Source organism: Egretta garzetta, unplaced genomic scaffold (assembly GCF_000687185.1).
Source record: "Egretta garzetta isolate BGI_Z169 unplaced genomic scaffold, ASM68718v1 scaffold33, whole genome shotgun sequence".
Lineage (NCBI taxonomy): Eukaryota > Metazoa > Chordata > Aves > Pelecaniformes > Ardeidae > Egretta > Egretta garzetta.
Genome location: NW_009259250.1, coordinates 1,849,079 through 1,865,774, shown reverse-complemented (window position 1 = coordinate 1,865,774; position 16,696 = coordinate 1,849,079). Strand labels below are relative to the sequence as shown.

At 43.7% G+C, this 16,696-nt stretch overlaps 1 protein-coding gene across 1 annotated transcript in view; it reads left to right on the top strand.

The window, feature by feature from the left end:
• CELSR1 (cadherin EGF LAG seven-pass G-type receptor 1) overlaps nt 1–16,696 on the top strand; it is a gene marked incomplete at its 5' end in the record, with an annotated part of 169,995 nt that overhangs the window by 86,285 nt on the left and 67,014 nt on the right. Inside the window, 3 exons of the mRNA XM_035891689.1 lie at nt 6,872–7,094; nt 11,321–11,436; nt 14,521–14,609. Coding sequence (XP_035747582.1) covers nt 6,872–7,094; nt 11,321–11,436; nt 14,521–14,609 — 428 coding nt within the window. The remainder of the gene's footprint in view (nt 1–6,871; nt 7,095–11,320; nt 11,437–14,520; nt 14,610–16,696) is intronic.

Here is a 16,696-nt window from a genome sequence, read left to right as displayed (position 1 = left end):
AGTATATTTTCAAATTTGAATGTTTAGTAGCAGCATAATGTAGAAAACTCATGAAGTGACTGCCATCAGTGTCAGTATTAAGTCTAACGAACGCGTCTGCATGGCCTCTCTGAAGTGACAGGAGGGGTTTGGCCGCTGATTTCTGAGGGACCCAGATTTTACTTCTGCTCTTCAGAGTTAGCTGCATAAAGCAGTACATGAATGTAGTCATCCCCTAATTAATCACAGTCACTAGTGCACCAATGGCTTCTAACTTCTATTTGATTCAGAGTCTCCTTCATTCAGAGTGACTTTGTTACTTTTTCTGGGTAACTGGTTTCAAACTTCTCATAAAACCAGTAGATTTTGTTTGTTTGTTTGTAGAATGTTTCATTGGTAAGTGGCATTTGCTGGGCAGTAAGGTCGGCTTCTCCCATTTGGTTCTGCGGGTAGGCTCATGCACCACAGAGCCACTGAAGTCATAGATTTCCCTTTATGGGCTAAATCCAATATTCATTTTTACTATTTGACTTGTGTCTATGTTTTAGGTAAATTTTCCTGCAGTAGATCCCTGCACAGTCAGTGGAGAGAGGTGGGTGTCCACTGAAGGTGTTGATCCAGTTCACCGAATTCAAGGATGAGCCACTACACTCATGCATGAGCCATCTAAAATGGCTTACAGCTGTATTTCCGTAACAGTTAAACCTTTCTAAGACCGTTCTTTAATTCTTATTCCTGGGTGCATGGTCCTGCCTCCTTCCCTTGTGTTTGCTGTGCTGTTCATCCCATCAATCCTAGGAGGCACCTAATCAGAAGATCACTAACCCTACAATAAAGAATTGAATGGTGTTTTGCCATCTTAGCTCCACAAATCAGTCAACGGCAGGATTACATGAATGCCAACACAAGGGAGGGGGAGGAAAGTGCAATGGCTTTGGGGAGAGGAGGGGACTATGGTAACTCCCACTTAGCCTAAACTATGGTGAAACCGCCCCTAAAGTGGGTGCATTGGATCCCAGCTTCTTTATCTCTTGTCCCAGTGGAGATTTCCAGGCTGATTCTGCAGCTAATTTGGTTTTAACAACCTTATTACTTAGTGCACTGATTGCTTTAGTGCTGGTTGTCATTTAAGGTTAGTAGCGGTTTAGTTACTAGAGGAAAAGGAGGATTGATTTTCCCATAATGTGTAAGCTAGCAAATATATTTTTAATGATAGTTGGTTCTTTATTAGGGCAGTGGGTCAATGGGGATTCTTTGAAGAATTTAGTTGCTCTATTTCTTGTTGTTTCTCCTTTCCGCTTTAAAGTACATTGTTTTAGGCTGGCTGCTTAAATCAGCTTCTCAAAATGCTTTCCATTCTGGTGAAGCAACTACAAACATGGAGAAGATTAATATGTATCTAGAGCAAATGGCAGGATGGAGGAAAGGAGAGAAGAATCAGTTCAAGTCAAACAATTACAGATACTGAGTGAAAAATTAACATGTGTCTAGGGAAACTGGAAAAAAAAAGAAACAAGAATACCAGTGCAGGTCTGCTGCTTCATGTAAATTACAGATACTGAGTGAAAAATTAACATGTGTTTAGGGAAACTGGAAAAAAAAAGAAGAATACCAGTGCAGGTCTGCTGCTTCATGTCAATGTCTATTTAATGTCATATTTCAGTTGAAAACAATCAGAAAATAGTACAAATTTTTGAGGACTAGCCCCTAAGCAGGGATATTGTGGAAAGACATTGCAGTAAACTATGTTGTTTCCAGAAGCTTTCCAATGTTATACATTGTTTGTTGTTGTAAGGTCAAGTAACTCACCAGCAAAACCACAGACAGATTTCTGCAAAGACTGGCTGGTTGATGCACGCCTGTGTGCTGTTTGAAACACATAATGTTCAGCTCATGAGGTATTTGCAGTTGTGAGATTGTTTTTTCATTGTTCAGATACCTTATTTGTATTTCTTTTCACTTAAAATTTTATGATCATTTATTGTTTATTCATTAAATTCTTCCATTACTTTACTTGGAATAGGTCAGAGGAAGACCAGATCTTCTAGCCGGTCTTTTGCTTTGCCTGTTCTGGTTATGTTACACCTGGTATCCCTGTGTCCTCACTTACCATAAAATTAATAGGAGAAATTTTATGATTAATGTAATTGTAAAGTTTGTCTTAAAAATAGGGAAGAGTTATATGATGGTTGAGCGTAGGAAGCAGTGTTGAAAGCAACTATCACGTCATGATCTCAAGGGCTTTAAAACCAGGAGGCACTACCTACAGGGCTGTGTAAAAGCCACAGAACTTGTAGCTTTAAGAGTCATCAATACTAATTGAGAGCATACAAGATCAGCTACTGTCCTGTAACAGTAAACCATCTGCTGGCTTGGGCCAGGATTTTTCCAAAGGCCAAGAATCTCCCAGCAGATAACAGGCAGCCATGGCCCGTGTTATCTGACAGTGCATGCTTTAGATTTAGCAGCTGGAGTGCCCCAGTTTCACATCTCCTGCTTGGATTGCAGAGAGTTGTGATACAGAACTAGTTTTTTAAGTAATTCCTAAAATGCTGGCCAGTGTGAAAAAATGAAATTATAGTAGCAAAGGGAACACCATGGGGAGTGAAGGAGACTTTCCTGGGCTGGGTGAGGGGGTGAGCCATGCCGGCATCGCCAGTGTCGCAGACTGTCCCCAGGCTGTGTGTGGCAGCTGTCTGGGCTGTGCTCTTATCACCCGAGCCCCTCCAGACCATCGTGGCACAGTAGCTCTCCCTCCTCCTGTACTATTTTTTCCCACCGGACTGCGAGACATCCCCCCTGACAGTGCATCCCAGCCCTCTGACCTTCAGCTGTGAGCAGGCACAGAGGCGCTTTTCATCCCGAAGGCTGGCGGATGCAGATCCCTTCCTTTTCGGCTCCTCAAGTAGCCCTTCCCTTAGGGCCTTCCGACTCTGGCTCCAGCCAGCAGCCAGCCCATCCTTCAAGTCCATGCGGGCTTCAGTTCAAATTTCGAGGGTGCTTTTCAGGCCATGCCTCAAAGCTCCCGCGGGGCAGTGTGGCGGGATGGCAGTGTGTCCGGGATGAGGTGGCCACCCTTGGAAGTGACAAACCCAAGGGTGTGTTGCGTGGCCAAAAGGGGTTGGGTGCTCCTGATCAAAGCCCTGCTTTGAATACTTGCTCAGATGGCTATTTCATAAAGCCAGATATGCCATGTTTCTAAATAATTTCAGGCACTTCTTTTACTTTCAGCAAAAAAGGCTAAAAAGGGATTTATCAAGTTTCTTGGTAGACCTTTGTGCCTTGAAGCACAGTGATGTCTTGGAGTTACTGTAGAGATTTTAAAACCACTGTTTTAATATATTTTGGTAAATATACATAAAATATGAAAATTCAACATCAAAGAATATGCATCAAATGCAGTCCTCATTTGCATTACAGACTGAAGAGAATTCAGCATAATTTTAGTAACTGGGACATCAGTGATGCTACCGCTGAATGAATATAGGACAAAGGATCTTATTTAAAGTTCAGCTATATTCTTTTAAATTACTTCTTTAAGCATCATAATGAAAAGCAGTAATAAACATAATTCAATAGAACTTTCCTGTAAGCCTTCTTTTCTCTTAAGTGGTTTTATGCCTGTATAGGTATTTAAACAAATGGTCTATACATTCTTGTTATATCACAGAATTAATACAGAACCATCAATGACTTCCAGCTTAGGCTTTTCTATTTCGTCTCCGTATTGCCATGGCGTTTCCACAGCGTGCTACAGCACCAGGAATCTCTCCTTTCAGCTCGCTCCTTTTTCTCCCTGTGTATTCAAGCCTGTGTGTTATTTGCTTTTGCCAAATATATCATTCTGTTTTCAGAAAGCCTTGAAGATTGCATTCCTCTCGTGAGTTGGAGAGTTATTTCACAAAATATCCTGCTACTTTTTTTAAAGAGACAAACCTGTGTTTAGTCTTTCTATAGGAATTGTGTTTTTTCAATTTTTTGAGAGTTCTGGTGCACAAGACATGTGTGTGTTAAGGGGGATTGGCTGTGCTTATGCAGCGGATCATCAAGAAGTGCTTTTTGTAGTGTCCGCTTAGAGCATCTGATGTGTGTGTGCGCTTTGTTTGGCATATCCAATTCACCGAGGGAATTTCCTGTCTTGAATGATATATACACTTTCTCCCAAAAGAAACACATTGTACAGCCAAGTGCCAGGTCCTGCTCTTGGGTCACAACAACCCCATGCGACACTACAGGCATGGGGAAGATTGGCTGGAAAGCTGCCCAGCAGAGAAGGATCTGGGGGTACTGGTCAACAGACGGTTGAATATGAGCCAGCAGTGTGCCCAGGTGGCCAAGGCCAAGTACTCGGCACTGGTGAGGGTGCCCCTCGAATACTGTGCTCGGTTTTGGGCCTCTCACTACAAGAAGGACATTGAGGCACTGAAGCGTGTCCAGAGAAGGGCAACAAAGCTGGTGAGGGGTCTGGAGCACAAATCTTATGAGGAGCGCCTGAGGGAACTGGGGTTGTTTAGCCTGGAGAAGGGGAGGCTGAGGGGAGACCTTACCACCCTCTACAACTGCCTGACAGGAGGCTGTAGGGAGGTGGGGGTTGGCCTCTTCTCCCAGGTAACAAACGGTAGGACAAGGAGAAATGGCTTGAAGTTGCTCCAGGGGAGGATTAGACTGGATATTAGGAAAAATTTCTTCACAGAAAGGGTTGTCAAGCATTGGAACAGGCATCCCAGGGAAGTAGTTGAGTCCCCATCCCTGGAGGTATTTAAAAGACAGGTAGACGAGGTGCTTCGAGACGTGGTGTAGTAGTGGACAGGTATGCTTGGGCTCTATGATCTTAAAGGTCTTTTCCAACCAAATGATTCTGTGATTCTATGATTCAGGAATATCGGTGCTGAATCAGAAAAGCTCTAAACACAGGCTTGGAGTTGAACTCCCAGCTCTATGGTTTATTACTTCAGAGGTTTTGGCTTGCATTCCCTGGAGGATGACGGGATTTATTTCATAATTTGTTAACTGTGAGAATTATTATTATAAAGAGATGTGTTTAGCTCCCCTGTGCTTTGTTTCACATCCTTTTTAGAGATACTGAAGCATCTCCTTATGTTGTTCACCAGGAGATACCCACAAATGTGCTTCTCTGGAGGCAGTTGTACAATGGCTCCGCTCATCATGGAGAGCCTGGAGAGGGACCAGAGGTCCATCCTCTGGAGCTGAGCCCACCTGGGTGGGGCATGCCTTTTGCTGACTGCACAATCATGGCACTCTTGTGTTTGCTCCTGCATTTTGCTGGCATACATTATACCTGCCTGAAAGGCACGTCATGTTGATACGAGAGGAGAAAGGCAGCAAAGCTGGAGAGCCGAAACAGCCAGGCTGTCCACCTCACCTTGTCTCAGAGATCGCTACCCCTGGGGCTGTGGCTAAACCAGCTGCAAACCATTGCAGTTTACCCCCTGGCACAGAAAAGAGGTGCAGATCCAGTTCTGGATGTGGCAGTACTGCTGGCTGCAGCCTGCCGCCCAGCACGGGCGTGGGAACCTGTGGGAGCCGGGCTGCGGGAGCAGCGACTGGAGCAAAACTTTCTGTTTTAATTTGCCTTTGTTTGTGAGTCACTGCCCACGGCTCCTGCTGCTTTTACTTTCCTCCAGGAATGCATTTGCACGGTTTTAACTGTGCTTGAATTAATGTAATGGTATAATCTGGTAGCGAGTAATCATGCAAATATCCAACTGTTGCAAATATATTCATTCCTTCAGCTGGCTGTGTTGTGTCATTTTGCTCTACAGTTATTTCTCAGACATTGTTACTGGGTAAAATTCAACTATATATGGCATCTTCAATTTCTCTGAACAATTTTACGTGCAGGATCTGAACACGCTTTGTATCTTAGGAAGACACATGCCAAAACATGAATGTTAACTAATTAACTCACATAGAGGGTTTAGCTTTCTGTACAATGATTAATTTAGCAGCTGCTTTTGTCCCAACCACAGATTTTTTAAATGGATATCCTCTCTACATTATGAACACAAATTATTATTATCACAAATTATTTTTTTAAATTGTGATTTGCTCTCAGATTTTGGACAAACACTGGAAAAATTACAGCATACATACAAAGCAAGACACCTGATTCTTTACTACTTGCATTTAACACATCTTGGTACAGACTTTTGAGTAGAATAAAGTCTAAGCGTTTGGGGGGAAAATAGCTTCATCAGGAGGTACACAGAATCCATAACTTCCATCGAGAGTTACCGCACACATCTCTGAAAGGTTCAGAAAATGGCTGTCACCTGCAGGATACATGGGAAAACGTGGAAGCAATACATATGTCATCAGCATCCTGCTTATTCTTTCTATAAACATTTTGCAAGCATTGTCATGAGCTCAGCCGTGCTCTGCCGCCACCATGGGCAGCGAAGCCAAATTCCACTCAGGGCGAAGTGCAAACACTTACCTGTTTACACAATTTCCAGCCCATAGTGAAATGCCAGAACAATTTACACATATTTCGGTTGACAGGGAGCATGCAAGTTTTTAACTGGTGGTGTTACCTCCTCCCATATAGATCTGTCTGTCAGCAGCTTTATATTTATCACTGGGTCTGGAAGCGGCCAAGGAATCTGAAAACCAGGGCCAACATTGTTGGATATTTGCAAGAGGATTGCTCAGCAAACCATATCCCACACCCACCTGGAAATTCAAACTTGAAAGACCACGCAGCATCCTTACCCTCCTGCAATTACAGGCTCGTACCTCAATTGCGGAGTGGGTCAGGTGCAGAAGTTTGGAAGCAGCTTAACCTTGATCAGAAACACTTGGGTAGCTGAGTGTCCAGCTTGCTGCTGGGGAGAGGTGTCTCCTTCCCTGACGTCTGCTTCTCCCCTTGCAGGAGAGTACTGCGAGGTGAACGCTCGCTCTGGCCGCTGTGCTCCGGGGGTGTGTAAGAACGGAGGAACCTGCGTGAACCTGCTCATCGGGGGCTTCAAGTGCGAGTGCCCCCCGGGTGAATATGAGCGGCCATACTGTGAGATGACCACCAGGAGCTTCCCACCACAGTCCTTCATCACCTTCAAGGGGCTGCGGCAGCGCTTCCACTTCACCGTATCCCTCATGTAAGTCCCGGTGGGGAAGGGCTTAGTGGCCGGTGGCTTCTCTGCTTGAGCTTGGGGTGTGCTTGTTAAATATTGTCGCTAACCAACTTACCTCCATGTTGAGGTCACTCTGGGTATTTCTGACAGCGACTCCTGAGAGTGGGGTGCAGTTGTGTTGTTTGAAAGCATTTGGTTTCTACCCTGCTGAGGATGCCACTGAGGTGCTAACTCCCGACCTTCCTCTGCTGCAACGCGGGGCGATGGTGTGAAGAGAGGGGACGCCAGGGCCTCTCTGGCCACCTCTCAGCAGCCCTCGGCTGGAGAGGCACAAGGGTGGGTGGTGGGTTTGCCTCCTTGTGAGCCTGTCAGGCTTTTTTCTGGTTGTGCCTGTGGCCTCCTGACTTTCAGGCGCAGGTGCTGCTGGTTTGGGAGCACTCTTCACCTCTCCTGTTTCCTGGACCTGGTCTCCTCAGGCCATGGCTGAGCACAGGCTGGGTCCCCCTCAGGCCCTTGCTCTCTGCTGGTTCCCAGCCTTGGCCTTGGGACAACACCAACTGTCCCAGCTCCTCGCCTCACTCCTCTTGGCCTTCACACCCAACTTCTGCCTCTGGTCCCATCCCAGCTGCCAGGCACAGCCAGCTTCATCCCCCTCCCATCTGCCCCAACGTCCCCATGTTGGACAGTCTTCTCCTGGGCTGGCTGTCAACGTTTCTTGTGGGGGCACTCAGGGATGTGAGGGGAACGATGATGGCAGCCGCGCTGTGTGGACCAGGGCTCTCCTCCCACAACTCACACATCCCTGGGGAAAAAACCCTCTTCTGGAGAAGACTTCTTGGGTCAGGCATAGGGCTTGCTTGCCGTGGAGCCAGAGCTCCAGGTGCACACACGCCTCTTCTCCAGCAAGGGTGTGGGTTTGCAGTTTTCCCAGGGTTTAGCCGGTCAGGATCAACCTTTGGTTCTCCCTCACGGCTGACTGTTAGTAAATACCACAGAATGTGTTACCCCTGACCCCAAAGGGCAAAGCCGTGGATTTGTTGGTAGGTACAACAACAGCCGCAAGGACAGATGTGTTCGTGTGTCTGTCCAGAGAAAGTGCTCAGGGAGGACACCACGAGGCACACGTCCCATCCAGCACCCAGCGGTTACCTGGTGTTTTACATCTGTCAGGAGCCAGGCAGCTTCCTTCCATTTTATCCTTCATCTACCTTAATCCTAAAGTCTGAAATTTTATGGAATCTTGCCATTTGGGTTAAATCAGAAAGCGCAGGCATGGTTTGCATGTGAGTTGATGCAAGGAAGAGTTGTGCCTGTGAAGATCATTTTGTAGCATTAGATGTAAGTACACGGAAAAGCTGGGGAGCAAAAGGCTCTGTTGGACTTGTCAGACCTGCAGTGAGTGCAAACAAAGGAGCACTCTGGGCTGGCTGCCAGCATAAATTACCTGCGCTACCCTTGGCTTGTCCCCGCAGCCAGGCGGTGTCATTTTTCAGGCTTTCAGGAAGAGATCTTTGACATGTAGGGTGCTTCAAGTTAAAGTGATTCAAATGATCTGTGTAGGGGTTATTGAGAAACAGCAAACTACTGTAGCGAGGTAGTGCTTACACCAGGGTTTCTTCATTGTCTTTAAAACCAAGATGGCATATTTAGTCATGGGCTAAACACTGTTCAGTCTACTCAGTGTGATTATAAAAAGTCTAGACCATCAGTGGCGTTCATCCCACACTGTCTGGGATAACAACACATTTAGCTTTTCATACTTGAAGTTCACTTTTATTTATACTTGTTATTTCTTTGGCTTTTATTATCCTTCAATGCAGGTGGAAGACATTATGTGAGGATAAGCAAGAACAGCAGTTTGACTAGACAGCAGTTTGCCATTACATATGTTGTGATTTGGGAGCATTCATAAAATCCCAGGGTGTCTAGCTTCCCACAGCCTCAAGTGACTCACGACCTGCTCCTGGCAAAGAGCAGGATGTTTGCATTGTCCAGTCTCATAACTAAAATGTGATTTTAAAAAAAAAAAAATATTTAGGGTACTGACCAGGCATGTGTTTCTGCTCCCAACATTATATGCCTTCCTTGCTTCCTTCCAACACTTGCTCCTCCTTCACTCCAAGAGACACTGTCAGTGGAGAAGTTTTCTTACTATTTATTCAAAATTCTTTGAGAAAGTGTCTTCTGTTTCCCATGTCCTGAGATTAAAGGTATCCCTCCTATCAAAAAATAGTATTTTTTTCCCCTGCTGGTGTTAACCAGACAAGTTGAAAAGCAGTAGTACTTTAACTATTAGTGTGATACAAAAGATGCTTTTGACTAGGGGAAAGAATGGAACTGAGCACACATGGAGTAAAGAAATATAAAAAACAGCTTAATAATTTAATAGTTTAATAAATAATAGTCTAAGAATTAAAATGATAGTAGAGAATTGTAACCATATCAGGAAAATATATTCAAACAGAACTAAGGTTCCTGTTGTTGCTGATCAAACTAAGGCTTTCTGCCTGCTAAAGCAACATCGCTCACACTATTCTCATTTCTTTTGCTCATATATATTCTGGATAGATCTGATAAAAAAAGTTTTGAAGAAGCAGTTTTCCACTGAAAAAATGCAGTCTTGGGAAATGCTGTATTCCTTTGGATGAAATGTTTTATTGTGAAAAGTGAAAAACAGATCAGTGTTTTGATAATATTGATATATTTCAGTGGTATTGTCTTAATTCATTTGGTTTGCCTTTTACTTCTATAATATTATTTTATGTTATGTTAAACAAAATTAGAACTAAAGATATATTTCAAAACTGATCAAAAGTAATCAAATCAGTAGTATAGTATTTTGATGGACTATAATGGATATCCTTTGGAGCTTGTATTTTATTGGAAATTTCAAAATTTTGACTTTTTTTGAACAGGAACAATTCATTCCCCTTCAAAAATATTTTTAAATTTGTGGAATAAAAATTCCCATTTCCATGTAGCTCAAATTCAGGCTTCTGGTTCTGAAAAGTCTCTACTCGTTGTGATCTACAACATGCATATGTCTGACAAGCAACTAGTGTTTAAAAAATATTCCTTGGTTTTGAAATTTTTTATTTCCGATACCAGACCATGATATTCTGAAATACTGCTTCTTCCACATTCTCTGCAGGTTTTGTTGCATCGCATGAGAGTCTGGCTAATAGACATGACATGACAAGCACAAGAATAATTTCTTCTGTCCGTGGAAGGCAGTTTTCATTAGCTGTGTTCAGCATTTGATTCATTTTCAGGAAAAGTAGGTTAATTTAAGTCAGGCATATTTCCTGAAGTTCAAGATACAAAATCAAACTACGCTGCCATTTGGAAACACAAGAAATTCTCATGGTTTCTCTCTCTTTCTCTCTTTATATAATATTAATCCTTGTAAAAATTTTTATGTAAAGTGTAATAAATTTTTTGCATTTCTAAGTAGATGAGAGCTGTGTGTAAATCCCCAAAGATAATAGGATTCCATTAAAAATTATAAAGTATATACAACACATAGAAATTTGCAAAAAAAAAGGTCTGTGGTGACAAAAAACCCCAGTTTTTTTTAAAAGTGGGGTCACTTCTTTTTCCGCAGGAAAGGTGTGATACATCCCATATTAGAAGCACAAGAAAAATAAAACCAAAAAACACCCATTGGCACTGATTTAGTGGAATCATTTAAGTGTTTATTTTCCTTCCTTCAGTTGACTGGCCTGTTGATTGATGAACCTTGATTGCCTACATGGCGTTGTTAAAGTAACCCTTATCTTTCTTTCCCCCTTCCCTCCCCATCAGGTCTTTCTAATCAGTGGATGACTCTCCTTGTACGCTGTAGCATTTAGACAGCAAGCAGGCAGCAAGTATTGCCCCTTTGACGTGAAAATGCTTTCTAGCTTTCGGACTGTTTGCAAAGTGTAGTAAGTGCTTCTGTTTGGCAAGTGTCAGATGCTCGCGGTGCATCGTGTGTCTGCCTAATTGTACCCTTCGTGAGGCTCAGCATCTGCAGCAGATCTCTGCAGAGTACATTTCTGTAATTTACGTTTTGCTTGCCTCTGTTGATTGGGAAAGAACAGATTTATCCTGCGTCGTGACTCTTCAATTTTATAATTTTCTGTCTGAAGAAAGATTCAAAGGCTTGCTTTTCTGATAAATACAATGACTTCTTTCCTATGGGACTTGACCATCGATCTTTAATTCGTAAGCCATTAAGCGTGAACTAACCCCTCATGTCTGCACTCTAGGTTTGCAACCAGGGAGAGAAACGCTCTCCTGCTCTACAACGGGCGTTTTAACGAGAAGCATGACTTCATTGCCTTGGAGATCATCGAGGAGCAGATCCAGCTCACATTCTCTGCAGGTGAGGTGTCGCTCGAGTCGAGCGTTTCTGCTTGCAGTCAGGAGATCTTCTCAACCTGTTTAGAAATGCACTTCAATGATTTTATTACAGCTATTTGCTGCCTTGTCAATTGAGTAACCTGCTGACGTTGTACAGTGAGCAACTGGTGCCGGGCGTTGCAGAGTACTCCAGATTGTAGCGGTTTGTGGTGGTAACACTTGCTGTCATAGGCAGGAGCTTGTCAGCATATCAGTTATAAAAGCCAGAGTTTATGACTACTATATAAGATTAGCACTCGCCTGAAAGTTGGCCTCTGAGCCAATGTTTGCTTAAACGAGACTTCATTTTATCATGCTGTGATAAACGTCGTGTGTTTATGCATTTTTACACTATGCCATCAGTGAAACTAGGTACATAAGTGTAAAAAAACACACACAAGCCAAAGGAAAAGCTAGCAGACAAGTGAAAACTGCCTGTCGTTTTTAGGGATCGGTGAGGAGCAATGCTGTCACTGGAATCCCTTGCTGCTCAGTAAAAGCACGTCCCCTTGGAAAAAGCTGTAACCCACAAGGAATTTAGGAGAACTAAGCTGCCCGCTCATTGCTGCGGTGGGCTAGGAAACCAGAAACGGAGGCTTTGGCGTTTGCTTGCTTTCTGTGCTAGGACAAAGCCGGTGTCTTTTGGTGCTCATGGGAGCAGAGGCAAGTGAAGCTCAGGGTGGCATGTATCCCTGCCACCGTGGCCTTCTCCCAGAGGAGAGGTTTCCTTCAGAAAATCAGCCTGGGCAGCGGCAAAGCTCTTCCTGATGAAAGTGTGATCAGACCAACCCCTGACTCTTTCAGACTCACCAGAGCAGTGTTTCCCGAGTTAAAAAAGCCCAAGTTTCATCCACAATCTCATGCCCAGCTGTGCTGATTTTCATGGCAGGGGTAGCAGGTGAAGCTGTTGGCATGCAGCTGTACAGCATGGTTGAAGCACGTTGAAGCCACCAGGAATCACCCCTTTGGACTTCAGCAGGCTTGCTGAGGTTCTTGGTTGACCTCTTGGTGGACCACTTGCATTCTTGCTTGAGTCCAGGAGCAGGTCTGTGAGTTCAGTGGGAAGGCTTTGGTGGCTTTACTAAATCTCAGCAGGGCAGACAACCTCGAGTTGTTCACAGGTTTAGGGGATGTTTTCCATCGGGACAGAAACAAATATCTGGGAAGGGCTGTTGTCATGTAGGTCAAGTGGGGTTATGTGTAGGTCAAGTGAGATGTTTGTACCTCTGTACCGGGTGTGTAACTCAGGAAATAATCCGGTTATTTCCCGTTCTTCGTATTCAGGATAGACATGTGGGCTCTAGTCAACTCTTCCTTTATTTTTGTAAAGAGTGAGACATTGCAAGCAGTAAAGCAGTAGAAGCAGAGGTGCAACACACATTAGTGTTGCATGCTCATTGCCAGTGATGGTCGCTGCCCTCAGACCCCGTGGTAAATCCTGTGTGACTCCATCGATTTACCAGCGATGCTTAAGTGCATATCTGGGCCCTTTGGGTTGAAGATCTCTAGTTTCATTTCCCCTTTATTACCCTGAAGTTGTCCAAATTAGATTTGAAGGCGGGCTTTTGAATGGATTAGTGTATTGAAATAACATGCTGGAGTTGGAGAGATGTGCTTTTTTCTGTAGCTCTGCTCCACCTGTCTAAACTTGAATCAAATTGCTTAGAAGGCACCCTGAGGATGAACAAGAAAAAAAAAATATTCTTGCACTTGTATGCATTTAAATGTGGAGGAACTCCTTTAAAATACATGAAACTAAATTTAGATTTGCACTACTGCACCTGAGAACAGGTCTGGTCCTGTATATTACAAATGGTATTTTCTTTGGAAGGAGAATGGTTTATGTTTTATAGTTTTAAGTGGCTTTTAACGAACAGTACAAGTTTTGGACATCTGATCTGACTGTTCTACCTGTCGCAACAACTTTTTCACAGAAAGCAAAGCAAAAGGATTGGAGACTGGTGATCTTCCTTTTCCAGAAACTTGATAGCTGAATAAAAAGCCCAATTTTTACCACGGATTTTCTATCACTAAATGATAAAAAACTAAATGATGTCACTAAATGATAAAAAACATCACAGCAAGATGTCAAACATGCCAAGCTGAAATCTGTATTGTTTAAATAACAGAAGTATATAGGATGGGAGTTAAAGGAGAGTAGGGGACACAGGAATGCTACTTCACACAGGGTAAAGGATTTGTTGCAAACAGAGAGTAGAAAGTACATTTTAAGCTCAATAATACTGTGAACTTTGTTAGCTTACAGGAGGGAGATATTTTTCCTGTGGCTTATTATGTAGAATTTTCCAACTGTCAAAAAAAAAACAAAGAGAAAAAAAAAGTAAGTCAAAACCTAGCAATCCTTTCCCCGTGCTTGGCCTTTTATGTACTTGCAACATGAAAGTTTATTTCTGCTACCTTGGAACAGATATGCCTGGTTACTGAGCTGGTTCTGCTGACTCAGACCTGACTTAAAAGCTTCAGCTTTCCAGTTGCAATGGCAAGGACTTGCTTTCAGATTTAAATACTGAAAGGCCGCCAATAATTTCATTAATCACTGGTAGAGTTTTGCTGGGACCAAGCTTACCATCCATGGGTTTTATGCTAGAGTACTTTTGGGTTTCACTTTCTCCGCTCTGACAAGGAGTAGGCTTTCCTTCCCTGACAAAATATCTTGGCACAATACTCATCATATTAAAAAAACCCTCTAAAGTGCTGCTTTTGGCAGAAATACAGAAAAACTCACGTACACCTTTTCCTCATTTTCCCACTTCAGCAATAGCTGTATCTACCCAATGCATCTGCTACCACGCTCTGCAGAAGCATAATAAAAAGTAATGTAATTCACCCAAATGTGCCAGAAGCTATTTTTGTATTTGTGCACCAAATTAATTCCATGAAACTGGGGATATTTACTGTCTGGCAGGACAAACCCCCAAATTCCTCTGTAGTGAAGTAAGATGGCTGCATCCTGTGCCCGATGAGGGTGTCCCCATGTTTTGGTTTAGTGCAGAGCAGAGTTTGCAGTGACGTTGACTGATTTGTTCCCTTCTGCCTGCCCTTGCAGGGGAGACAACCACTACAGTGGCACCGTTTGTTCCCGGAGGGGTCAGCGATGGGCAGTGGCACTCCGTCCAGGTGCAGTACTACAATAAGGTAAGACTAATTGTGTTGGTGATAAGTCTATTATTTGTAAAGTAATAGAGACATGGGTCATCTAGCTCTGACCTGATGTATGCAGGTGACCTGAATTATATTTATTTATCCAGGCACATTGCTACAGCTCTGCACAAATGGTACTGGTCTCACCTTGCCTGGGACAAAAATTCCCCCTGAGGGCTTTTGAGTTTTGTCTTGGGAAGGCAAAATCAGACCTGGTATGTCCTTTTCAGAAGTACTACCAGAGAAACCTTCAGGTACTCAGACCTATTTTAGTTTTCAGTTCTTTAAACCCTCAGAAATGTCAGTGTTTCTAAAACAACTGATTCATGGATTTGGATCTTTTTAAAGAATTACGCAGTGCAGGAGCCTTCAGTGTAGTAACTACAAACCTTGTGCAGAATTTTCAGAAGCAAAGCAAAATTCTTCCCTATAACTGTCTTTTCTTGTGTAGAATGACGAGCTTAGCTAGCACAAGCTTCTCTGGTTTGGAAAATTTGGTTATTAAATGGTTGACACTTTTCAGTAATCAAGGGCTACCTTACTAAATCAGTTTTTGTCTGCTATATAAAATGATACACATGAGAAATGCAAAAAGCACTGTTGCGTACAGTCCGTGGCACTCAGAGGTAAGGAAATAGAGGAGCATTGTTGGCTGTTAAAAAGGAAACAGGATACTGGTGTAGGAAGCTGAATGGAAGATGAAGGATTAATATGAGCAGCAAGTTCTTTATTTCCCAGCGCTGCATCCTTTCATCACAGTTTGTGTGGCAGTTTGAATAGGAGGATTAAAATTTTCTTTGGACTCCCAGATAGGGTCTTGTAGCCTAAGGATATTTTATTGAGGCAATAAAGACCTTTTTTATTAGCTATTTTATATTAAAAAAAAATTTAATAACTTACTTTATAAGTTTTCTACTTAATATACTTAATAGACTTTCTACTATCTGGAGCCCAGCGAAATAGAAGTGAAACTTGGTGTGTCGCCATGCATGCGTCTGTGGACACTGCGAGGCTCTTCCTTACAGACTGCAACATGCTATGTTTCCGTAGTCTGCATATTTCTTAGTGAATCACTTTAGCAGAGTAAAGGGCACTTGCTGAGGCAGCGGAGGGACGCTCCAGCTTTTCAAGCTCCTCAGTGGACGAGAAGGGGAGGGCACAGCCGTGGGGACAGCTGCTGAAGCGGCTCGCTGAAGTGCTGCCGAGCAGATAAGGGGCCCGGGCAGCCCCAGGATGCTCTTTAAAAGGCAAAGAGATCTGACACGGATGTTAAAAATAAACCCTGCCTCATTTTCAGGGCTTGCTGCTGTTCAAGCAGACTGGTAGCTGAGCCATGTTAGCAGCTGGTGTTTTCCTATCGTTAACACATGCGCCCTGTCATCATTTTCTTCTTCTGCCCCAGTTTTTCAAAGGGGAATGCACCAGTCCCCGCTGCACAGGAGGAAACTCATGGGAGAGACGGAGAGCAGAGGGGCTGTGCCAGGAAACACGACTGACATCATTGCCTTTGCACCCACATGATGTAAAAGTGATGAAAAGCAGGGTCACTGTGTGGAGAGCAGCACATTGCCCTTTGCTGTCCATGTTAGAGACCGAGGTCATCACCTTCCCCATAGCAGTATTTATTCCAGAATGGTTAAATTTGGGCTGACGGAGGGGAGCGTACAGTATTGAGTGAACGGCACAAGTAGGATATGCTAACCTAGATGTATTTAGCGTGCTCTCAGGACTTCCCAGCGCGTCTGAGAATTGCATATGTTGCACCCGCTCTCTGGTAGTGAAAGAAGGAGCAGGCGCTGCGGGACAGTGGCAGCCGGAGGCAGCTCTGCAGGGCTGCCCGCCGGGCTGCCCGCCGCACCCCGCAGCAGGGTTAAGCCTTTGCCTCAGCTGGTATTTGTTTGTAAAGCAGTTCCTTGGCTACTTCATGTTTTAACAAAGCTGGAAGAAAAGTTCCTGTGAGGAGGTTGAAAAGACAGAGATAATTTAGGGATTTGGGTTATGCCAAGATAAATGGGATGCTGTGTCTAAACTTGACTCAGCTAAGACGTGTTTGAGTAACAGAGTACCCAAAACTCATGAGT